This window comes from Ochotona princeps, chromosome 2, assembly GCF_030435755.1.
Source record: "Ochotona princeps isolate mOchPri1 chromosome 2, mOchPri1.hap1, whole genome shotgun sequence".
In the NCBI taxonomy this organism is placed as follows: Eukaryota; Metazoa; Chordata; class Mammalia; order Lagomorpha; family Ochotonidae; genus Ochotona; species Ochotona princeps.
The window spans coordinates 42952991-42964600 of NC_080833.1; the positions used below are offsets into that span (position 1 = coordinate 42952991).

Consider the following 11610-nt stretch of genomic DNA (forward strand, 5'->3'; position numbering starts at 1 on the left):
AGCCTTGGGAACCTGCACCCGCGTGGGAGACCCGGAGGAGGCTCCAGGCTCCTGGCTTTGAATCGGTTCGGCTCCGGCTGTTACAGCCACTTCAAGAGTGAATCAACAGACGGAAGATTTTTCTCTCTGTCTCTCCTCCTCTCAGTTTCTCCTCCTGTCTATCTGACTGACATAAATAAACAAATAAATACATAAATAAATAAATAAACAAACTTCTACAAAGTGGGGCTTGATGAAGCCAAAGCCAGAAGCTCAGAACTCACTCTCATGTCTCCCATGTGTGTGACAGTGACCCAAATGCTCCAACCATTACTGCCACCTCCCAGGTTATACATCAGCAGGAAGCTGGAACCAGAAGCAGAGCTGGGACTTGAACCCAGGCACTCCAAATGGGGATGCAGGCATCTCCCCATTAACTGCCACACCAAAGACCCTCTAAAACAGCCCTGAAAAGCAGCAGATCCCAACCATATTCAGCTATCTCCTTCAGGAGCACACGCTGAAAGTATAACGTCTACTGTGGACTGTGCAAAGATGTTTGTCATTCTATTCATCCAACTTGAATCAGCCTGCTGTCGGAGTGGTTATAAAACAAGACGCCCTGAGGACTCAGGCCTTGGAGTTTTGCTCTCCATACACCCTTGCACCCCTGCCTCTCAAGCCCCTTGATCTGTTTGAAATCAAGCATCTGACGGCCCAATGAAGGGCCTGTCCCAGCGAAGAGCTCCAGCGCTGAGATACTCTCACAAAGAGTACTACGTAAGTACAAATGACTGTTTGATCAATCATTGGCCTCAGCGTGGGATTTGGTTAGAATTAAAGCCATCTGGCTCGGGGGGGTAGGACTGTGGGGGAGGAAACAGGCAGGCGGGAAAATGACCCTCCCTCCCTCCCCAAAAAGCATTGTTAAAATATAACGGGGGCAAAAACAGTTAAGTCTCTGCTGTTATTTCAGCCTAAGCCACTTAATCCTTCAGCACATAAACCAACTTATTTTATGACCTTTTCCCTTTAAAAAGTAAATCAGAAGACATGGCTATGAATTCAGATATCTCTGAAACACACTACTCATCCCTCCCAGTGAAATATCCTGTTTCATAAACCTTCTTCGAGATACTTGAAACTGCACATCGCTAAATGCCTAGCTTTAGGCATCTGACATTCCAGAGAATTAATATTTAAACTTATTATAGGAAAAAAGAATTGAGTTTGGTTGAACCATGAAATATTTAATAGCGTCTCCAAATTAGAAACCCTATTTTGTTTCACACTGGAAATGCCAGCATTATTACCTGGGCTTTGCACTCAAATAAAATAAAATACACAGGCAGTCTCAAGATTAAACACACAATTACAGCCGTCTTCTCTAGAGATGGGGCGATGGGGGGGTAGTGAGACAGGTTTGGGGAGTGCAAGCAATTGAGTTTCATTTTTACGATACACTTAAAATTCTATTATCACTCTCTGCCTTGCAGGCTGCACTTGAGAGGGCTGGAGCTACTTAAGCACCGAAAACTGTGACACAACTCGCTGCATCCGCGGAGGCCCGAACCCAGCCTCTCTCAGCTGGCTCCTGTGCCAGCCGCTGAGCAAAACTCAAGAACTTTCTCTGTTTGCTGGACAAAAGTATTAAGTGGTTTGGGATAAAAATTTAGCTTCAATTGACACAGTGGATCCCGGCAGCCCCTGCCGGCACGTGTAATTTATTTACAGGGTTGGAAAGTCGGCAAAATACATCATCAACTCTTCTACAAACTTCTACTAGGTATTAAATACCCAACGCTCAGAGAAGTAATTCATAGAGTCCAGCAGCGTTCCAAAATAAACCCTAACTCTGGCCCTCTGGAGGACTTACAACAGCAAATGGGATCTGTATTTTTAAAGTCAGGTTTATAGTATTCCCTGGTTTCTTGCTAAAACCTTTTTTTCCAGCAAACCTGTTATTTAAAAACAAAAGCAACAACATCCAAAAGAGTAATCTGGTTGTTGAGAAGACACAAATAGGAAGAGGCTGCGACGGGGCTCATCCTCCACACTTTGCCATGGGTCTCCTCAGACCCAGCGTCCACCCGCGATGGGAAAAACACCTTGGAGCAGAGACTCCTGCAGCCTCCTGGTCAGCAGGAGGAAGATTCCATTGAGCATGGACACACAGGCTCTCCTAAATGTGTGTGACACAACCTGGCCAGGGGCATATCTTTGTTTCCTTCAGGGGTCATCTGGCTCATCATCACTGAACACAAAAAACCCACTTGACACAAAACTCTCAAGTTCAACCTGAACCCTGGCCTATCCTCCCTTCCCACCATTCTTCATTACACCACGGTCTTCACAACGAGTAACTGTCAAGTAGAAGCCAGAGCCCTCATGCTAGCGGTCAGGGGAGGCATATATTTTACAGCTGGGCATTCTGATGGGGAGAGGAGGCATTCTTACCCTACAGAGGTCTTCAGAAGCAGTAAAAAGGATGCCACTCCTGGACCTTGCCAAAGAATCTCCCCAAACGTGGAGGAAGGTTCAAAGCGGGGGACTACAACCTGCAGTAAGCAGTGAGGACAGAGAGCCATGCTTCTGAGAAGCAGCTTCTCCTGGCGTGGGGCCCGGGGAGGACCCTTGCCTCTAGCCAGCTCCCCGAAGCTCCATCTCAAAGCTGAGAACCAATCTCTTCCCCTAATTCAGCAGCAGAGCTGGGGACACGGTCTGAACCCAGGCAGCCTCCCCATAAAGTGCCGGCTGGTCCCGTTAGCTAAGACAGAAAGAGGGACTGCTGCGGGAGACAGCTGTCTGGGTTGTCTGTGACCCCTGCCACCTCCCCTGGGGTTGAGGCCCACCCGGCGGCGCCCGGCAGAGCTGTACTCATACCCTCCCGGTTGCTTGGATTTTGAGACTGGCTTTCAAAAGCAACATGGTCTACACAGGCCAACCTGCCTCAGCTAACAAACAGACCTGCGAGCAAACAGCAGGCTCTGCTTCAGACAACCCACTCCATCCTGTACAAGTCACTCAGCCCCCCTCCCCAAGCCTCAGTTCCCCCAACCAGCATAATGCCTCCTTTCTTCCTCTGGCCACTGGACAGAAGTCAAGTGTCCAGCCTGGCATGAAGGTGGTAGTCTGCAAAGGTCACTGAGGCTCCCTCTTCCCATCCCTTCTGCTCACCTTTGGCAATTCCAAGGGGAAGGTCAAGTCCATAACATGGCCTGAGGCGAAGGCAGCCTCTTTCTACACCCTGGATCCTTCCCAGCTCAGTGAGTGTGAAATCCTGGAGATTCAGAGCAGGAAGGGATGAAGGGTCAGCCCACCCAGCAGCTTCCCACTTTACAGATGGCAAACCGAGGCTCCCAGCAAATAGGCATGGTCCACATGCATCAAAATCCTGCAGTGGGCACATATGTTTGCTCCAGGCAGGCCCGGCTGTAACCACCAAATAAATCCAGGCCGAACAGGAAATGCGTTATTCAGCGCACAAACTGAAGGTCTCCTCTCTCTCGGTACATCTGACTCAAACGCTGACTTGAAAAACACAGCCAGCATTGCTAGCACAATCCGCCTCGATCCACAGGAAACCTTCTGAAGGAATAACCCTTTGGAGTTCAAGGAGAAGATGGGGAAGAAGAAACCAGATGCTTTGAGTGACTTTCAACTGCGAGCCCACTGGGTGAAGCTGTGCTCTCTCCACCCCCAGCCCAGCCCTCTGTTTTCTTTCAGTTTCTTATAAATAAGGCTTTGGGAGACCAAAGCAGCCGCAAAGCCGTTCCCCCCCCTTTTCTGCTTTCCTTACTCAGTAACTCAGCTGTCAGTCCCCGGACTTTGCTTCCAATGCTACAAGCAGGTTTTTTTTTTTTTTTTTCATTGTAAACTATTAATTTGGGCAACACTGTTGATAAACAAGAAGTCTGTTTTTTAAACTGCTGGAGTCATTAGCACAGTGTAGCCCAGCAGCACAACTTTTTGAGGACAGGAGGCCCGTCCTTTCTGCAGCCCTGGATTACAGCTGTGCAGGGGGGGAAGGCTGCAAAGACCAAGACAGAGTTTGTTTCATTTCTTCCCCCCTGGAACTAAATGTCTTTGTTTCTTTTAACACAAAAATAAAATGTGCCCTACCTACCAAAAGAAACAACACAACCCTCTAGGTCCAAACTAATTGCGACTCAAATCTATATTAGGAAAAGAAAATAACAAACCATACATTCTTCCTATTTAACTTTCAATATAATCATCTACATAAGGTGAGGTTGTTGACATACCCCACAAACAGCTTCAAAATAGGAATCCTCTTCCAAGAAAACTGAGAGATGGAAGAGAAATAAATTATGTTCTTTATGCAAAAGCCACAGTTAGCCATAGTTGCTGGTCAACTTCCAAATAAAGTTTGCTTATTTGTTTGCTGGGTTTTTTTTTTCAATTCTATCCAAAAAAGGACTGAAAACCCTCCTCCAGACTTCGGTTTCCCCTGCCGTCTGCTAGGATGCTAGCCAAACTTAACGAAATAAAACCAAAGAAAATGATGATAATTATGCAACATTCAGAACAAAGAACATAAGAATATATTTTTTAAATGATTCATTGGGCACTTACGCTTGTAATGGGATTTTAACGCACTGTAAAAATAAGTGTGCTGGCTCACTTAGCTTCTCACGCAAATGAGACGCAGGGAGATGAATAACTCGAGATGGGGTGGGCTCTGGTTGTTCCAGAAGGAGAAGTGTGAGAAAACCATGGCATTTAAAGATATTTGCATTTTTAAACCACAGGCAAGGCAACACTGCCCATCCATACGGTTGCACAGCTGAGAGGATCCTGGAGCCTGAACCCAGCCGCACAGCACAGGTAAGCTACCGCAAAACAACAAGGTCCCCATGAAGGGACGATTGCATGTGCTGCCCCTTTCCATGTCACCCCCCAAATTGCAGCAGCTTCTAGAGAGCTAAGGAGGCAGCAAAGAAGAGACATTCTGGCCGCACAAGCCTCTGACGGAATCTTTGGGAATTATATTTCCGCTACCCATCTATAAAAGAAGTGTCAGATTCATATACAATTCTCCTGAGTGTAGATGCAACATGTTCCTGTCTCATTTGTATAGCCACACACATACTTGTCTGTCTTTCATGGAGCCCGGCATTTGGCCTGCAGGTTTTTCTCCCCCTTATTGGAAACCTCAAATACAAAAAAAAAAAAAAAAAAAAAGATTTGGATCTGATTATTTCCGGATCAGAGGACCAGCACTTTAAAATGGATGAAATGCAAGCAAATTGCCCACCAGAGCCGGAGGGAGGGAAATGCTTTAAAACTAACTCATACCTTTCTATTACAAATGCACTGGCCTCTGCCAAGCCTCTTCTAGAACATCACTGTGACTTTTTCCTGAGGGGAAGCAGTACCAGGTAACACCACCAAACCATCACACCTTACTCTCCATGTGGACAGATGCCCACACAGTCAACAGTTGCTTTCCGTTGTTGTTGTTGTTGAAGTACCAGCTTTTTTTTTTAACAGTTACAAGATTTGACTATATTCTGGTATCTACAGCCACCGAAACAGCCACTGCTTTTATGAATGGCAGTGTTCCTATTTACCCTATCTGATCAACCTACCTTTGGGATAAATGATGGAAAGGATTCAGTGAATCTCTGTGAATGAAGCAGTGACGTCACTGTCTGGCTTGGTCTATGAACTCAGGACAAACAGAACCAACTGGCCAAATGGCAAAGATTTCAGCAGAGATACTATTTACCAATTACCACAGGTTTGGGACAGGAAAAACACCAACAGAAAAACTGTTTTTAAACGCTCTGGGAATATTCAGAAGATCTCTGCTATAAGCGCAAGGTACAAATTGTGGAGCCAGTACCAAGTCCTTGGAGCCGGAAGCCTTGGAAACTACCATTTACTATCCATCTCTCAGAGCAGATCCCTGACCCTTCACACCTTGATCTATACGACAGGAACCACTCTCATCACGGCCAGTCTCTAGGCGCCTCCTCAGAGGAGCCCGCGAGGGGGGCAGGACACGGTTGCTGGGTGTGTACGGTCACACACTCACTACCCTGTGAGCGTAGAGCAAGCGTTGCGGGGCCATCGCCACAGAGCTGCCGGCCCGTATAAAGCCCAGATGTTTACCTTCTTTCCTTGTCAGGACTTACAAAAGCAGAGTGTTGGGTGTTTAATAATAAGGAAAAAAAAAACTGCAGCATCTGGCAATTTGGCCTTTCCAGCTGTTTGGAATCTGGATAAATGGGCCCCTGCCATAAACAGATCATGATTCTTATTGTAAATGATGACAATGTTAGTCCGTGACGTCGAACCATCCCCAGTGCCTCTCACTTCAGTTTGGAAACACACAGGGCCCAAACATTCACGGGTAGACTGTTGGATTCAAGAACTCACTCCGTCGGTTCAGGGACTATCTAAAAAGCAGAAGGCAGAGGTAGATCATCTGCCACCTGGCCCCAAGTAAGACAACACTACTGACTTCTCCCTGGTCACTGGCCAATGGTAGCCACAAAGGACCTGACCTGCCACCCCTCTCAACTTGCCCTTGCCAGTGCACCGCAAACAACTCCCTTCACCTTCAACATCCCACACAGCAAACCTTTTTCCCTCTCTCTCCTAACCCTAAGCAAGCATCACTGACCCTGACGTGGTGCCTTCCACAAGTTAATCAAAGTGACCCCCTTCTGTCTTTTTAGAATCTAAAGCATTCTCCCCAACTCCTGTTCCAGTCACCCTTCCACACCTCTTGTGAAAATGAAAAACCACAGGTCAAAGGCATCAAGCACCGACAAGAACAATCCTAAGAACCACCAGGCACTGACGGCACACATAACGCCCTTGTTCATCCCCAACGCTCTTGAGGTCTTTCTAAGTCTAGGATCAACTGACAAACAAGGGAACACAGGCTCCAAAGGAATGAATTAACTCCCTCCCCCACCCACGTTCCTGTGGATGATCGTGGGCAAGGTCTTCTAGTATCCAGCACAGTCGATAAATATTTTTCAATTGGTATTTCTATTTGTCTGTTTCCAATAAGCCCGGAGTCAGACACCAAACATTCAAAGGGTTGCATAGTTTAGGGAACAGTCTGGTGGGGGCAAGAGCAGCAAGAAGGTGCCATTTTTCAGAGCGCTGCAGGAGAAAACCAGCTTTGTCTCAGTGCACGCTGCCTTGACTGCAAGGACCCCATCCACAGTCACATCAAGGTTGGGTCAGAGACCTTGCCAAGCCAGGTTCCTAAGCCATTGCCTTCTCCCCAAGGCAGTTTATGCCAGAGCTCTGCTTTGCAGCACCCCTGACCTGCAACACATCCCACCCTCCCCATTCTCAGGCCTTAGTTTGCTCATCTTTACTTCTCCCTCCCACCTCATCGCCAGCCTCACAATTCTGAAGGAAACAGTTTCAATACCCCTTGGCCAAAGCTTAACCAGGGGGCCCGGCAAGGTAGCCTAGTGGCTAAAGTCCTCGCCTTGAATGCACCAAGATACAATATGAGCGCCGGTTCCAATCCCGGCAGCTCCCTGCTTGTGGCCTGGGGAAGCAGTCGAGGAAAACCCAAAGCTTTGGGACCCTGCATCTGCGTGGGAGACCTGGAAGAGGCTCCTGGCCCCCGTCTTTGGATCAGCGCAGCTCTAGCCATTGTGGCTGCTTGGAGAGTGAATCAGTGGACAGAAGATCTTTCTCTCTGTCCTCCTCTCTGTATTTCTGCCTTTCCAATAAAAATAAATAAATCTTCAAAAAAAGAAAAAAACAGCTTAACCAGGGAGCCCAGCTAAAATACAAAGAAACAGCGGTTTGTTCCATGCTTTTATTCTCTGCCTTCTCCAGAAACAATCCTGACTTTGAAGATCTCTTATTGTAGACGAGCGTTGGAGATGGGGATAAAAATAACTACAGTACAGGGGAAGGGAAGTGGGAAGCTAGTCCCCAAAGTCATCCCTTCCGCAGGTCTGGTGCAGCGTGGAACAAAGGCCGTGTTTGGGAGAGTCCTTCATCAGGTCTGCTGGGGACAATGACAGCCTTAAACGCAGAGCACGGCAGGACCGGGTCTGCCTCAGCGGAGGCGGCACAGCCAATCCTTTCCACCATGTGTCCCAGCAAGAACACTGCAGGAGTTTCTGTCCTTTCTTTGCTTCTTGAAAAGATCTCTATCTCTTGAACAAAGGCATGACATTTCAAACAAAACAACAAGAAATAACTATCTTACAAAGTCAGGTGTTTTCTTTAAAACAACAACAAAGAAAAAAAACCGTTGTGGTTCTCTGCATCTCCCCAGTGCTGGAACTGGGGAGCCGGGGGGCTGTCTACCAACAAGGTATCCTCATTTCTCATTTCTAACAACAGCTTGGCCCAACACTAAGGAATAATGGTAGCCACACAACAAAAAATTTTCTTGAGAACTGCCTGGGAGGAGCAAGAGCTTCCCAAAACTGAGTAAATTAACCCCCCCAAAAGCCTTGGTTTCTACCAGAGGAGAGAAAAGCGAGAAGCGTAGCACCCTGACAATTTCTCCCCTTCTGGTTAATTATCTGTCAGCATGGAACGTATAAATGATGACTCCATAATCATTAACAGTAACAGGACGAGGACACACTCATGAGAGCCCCTGCAGCATGGCCCACCCTGCGCCCCTAAACTGTGCTGGGGCCTGTGGCTAACGGAGCTCCAGCCCCACTGGGTAGAAGAAGTAGGTTCCGCAAGACAACTGGTGACCAACCCCTGAGATGCCGCAGCCAGAACAGAAAACTCATTTCTAAAGTCAGAGCTTTGGTCCAGGCGGGACAGAGTCAGAAAATGTTCCATCAGGAATCCCATAGTCATAATCAATTCCTCACCTGACACAATGGGAAACTAAGGTCCCAAAAGGTAATAGGAGTTCCTGCGGAAGGACCTCTGGTTTTTGTTATTTAAGAAGATTGAAACACTTCAAAGTAGGCCTTCAGCAGCTCAGAAAGCGAGACCTGACACACGAGTTGTTACTCACTGGAATATGTAATAAAATTTTGACACAACTTTCATCAAAAACATACAGAAGCAAAACTGTGTAATCTGAGCCCTCCATACACACACACCTCTCCCCAGAACAGGCTTCTTGAGTTTAAATTAGTTGCTTCCTAGGGCAGTTGCAGACTGACAGGCAAGTTCCAAACGGCCAGAGAGAAATGAACACCGAACCAACTTCCCCCAAAGCCCTGCGGCCCGAATCTCCCTGCACCCGTAGGCCAGGCGCACAGGCAGGGCCGGACTCACCCTTCCCGGCAGTGGAGGCAGCGACCTTGGACGCGCCGTAATCTCGGGGGCTCCGGGCCCGGAAGAGGTCGTGGGCACGCGGCGGTGGCGCAGGCTGCCGGGACAACAGATCCCGCGGGCCACCATCCCCACAGGCGCCGCCGTTCGCGGTCACCCTAAAGGCCATGTGCGCGCCGGGGGCCTCCTTGGGCCTCTTGTCCGAGAGTGCCTCGGCCACCTCGCAATGCATGGCGCAGGAGCGGAGGGGTCGCGCGGGGCTCCTGCGGCAGGGAGACAAGCACAGACACATCAGAACGCGGGAAGCGGATCCGGGGAGGTCACCGCCCGCTCGACGACTCCTGGACCGGGCTTAGCTACCACTGCGCCTACTGCGACAGCAGTTCAAACCCACCTGCCTCCCCAGGCACGCGGATAATCCCTGTCACCCGCCGCCGCCACCGCACATCCCCGCGAAGCCGCTGCGTCCTCCAACGCAGACCTAGCCCTCTTCAGACGAATAGCGAAACTGAGGCCTGCAGCGTGGAAGGCGCTTGTCCAGCGTCGTCCAGTGCGACAGGGAGATGGCGGTGAGGAGGGTTCCCCGAGCAAGGAGGGCCCTGGCGAAGCCGCGGAGATGGTGGCCCCCGACGGGCCGGGCTGCACGCTGAGCTCGCCGACCGAATAGTAATACAGGGGACCCCGGGCGAGATTGGCTTGCGACTCCCCTACACCGCTACACCGCGAAAGCCGCAATCCGAAGATGCGTGCTCACTCCCAGACGCGAACGCAAGGCGCGCACCCGAGACACTCACAAGCCCAGCGCAGCACATCCGAGCGAAGGAGCCCGCCGGCGCGCGCAACCCGCAGAAGTCCAGGGAGGCGCAGAAAAGGCCAGCTCCCACGCAGGGCACACGCCCCCGCAGACGCTCGGCCGCACGTGCCGCGCCACTCACCCGCCCCGCCGCTCGGCCGCGCGAACCCCGCGAGCCCCGCGCCGGCCACCCGCGCACCTCCGCCGCAACTCTGGCTTCCATCACCTCTGAGGGAGCGAGAGTCTGCCTCCCGCCACCCCCAAACTCGCCTAGCTCCTTCAGCGCGCCCAGCGCCGTCCAAACCCGACACGAGCGTCCCACGGACGCCAGCCCCGCGCCTCGGTCACGGCGCGCCACCGTCCCCCCTCCCAAGTCGCGAGCCGCGCCCCTTCTCACCTCACCTCGCCGCAGCCGCTACAGTTCGCGGGACGCACGGCCCGGCGCGCCTCCACTGGCGCCGCAACCCCCGCCGCGCCGCCGCCGCCACAGCCGAGTACCGCGGGCAGCACCCCGGGCGGCGGGGCGGGCCCACGGCTGCCGGACAGCGACTCCGACCACTGGCTCCCTGTGGCCGCCCCGCCGAGGCCAATCACGGCGCGAGGGCGGGGCCTCCTCGCGTGCAGTGGACCTGGGCGGGGCCTGCGCGGGGCCCCGCGGAGGATTTGACAGGCGACCGGCGGCCGGAGCCGTGCGCTGCCAGCCACCGTCGGGCCCGAATCGCGGGCCACCATCGGCCGGGGCGAGCTCTCCTGGATGTCCCACGAACGGGGCTCAGCTCGGCGGCGCCAGGGCCTCCCCCAGCGGTCCAAGGCGGGATCCGTCCCCTGTGGCGGACTCCCAAGTTTCTCCGCCGTCAGCCCGAAGCGGCGATATTCCTGTTGGCGCGGAGGGAGCAGGCCTGGGGCAGCGGGCACGTGTGCCGGCCGGTACAGCTCCGCTCTCTGAGACCCGTACGGGCTGCCTAGCGGATGGGCGGGAACGCTGGGCAGGGGCCCGAGCCTCCCCGCCCGCCCATTTCTGAGGTAGAATTTAGCTCTTGTACTAGGTGTCTTCCACGGACGAAGTTCCAGGACCAGTGGGCCGCAAGAACTCCTGAACTGAAAGACAGATACTCGATGCCGAAAGCTGGCTGGGGAGAAGGGGCAACCATCTTGGATTTTGAGCGAGCTCCCGGAGATCTTTACAGCTCTGGGACATGAAGACTACTCATGTCCTCGGTTCTTCTGCTGCCTGGACCCACGCCACCGACTGCGGGTTCTCAGCGGGGCCTGAGCACAGTGCTACCCCATAGGGCAGCAGGGCTGCCCAGCGGCCCAGTTTCCCTGTCTGAGCCTGTTTCCTCAGGAGTCCAGTGGGAATGGGGTCCCAGCGCTCGGGAAGGATGCCCTGGCACCACCGAATCTGCGCCCGTGTGCACACACACACACACGTGTACTGCTTGCTGCTGGGCTGGGCTGGAAAGGGTCCTGCTGACTGCTTCTCTCGGGGGTCTGGGCTCTATGGCCTTGGTCTCAGCTTTGAAAATCTATACAAAGCCCCTTCCTACACAGGATTCTACACAAATAAAGAGACCCAAGCG

At 51.8% G+C, this 11610-nt stretch overlaps 1 protein-coding gene across 1 annotated transcript in view; it reads right to left on the reverse strand.

The window, feature by feature from the left end:
• GLIS1 (GLIS family zinc finger 1) overlaps positions 1-11116 on the reverse strand; it is a 210878-nt gene extending 199762 nt beyond the window's left edge. The window contains exons 1-2 of the mRNA XM_058655511.1: positions 10428-11116; positions 9241-9500 (exon numbers count right to left, since the gene is read on the reverse strand). Of these exons, the coding sequence (XP_058511494.1) occupies positions 9241-9500; positions 10428-10762 (595 nt within the window). The 5' untranslated portion in view covers positions 10763-11116. The remainder of the gene's footprint in view (positions 1-9240; positions 9501-10427) is intronic.
• Between the last annotated feature and the right edge of the window lie 494 nt (positions 11117-11610).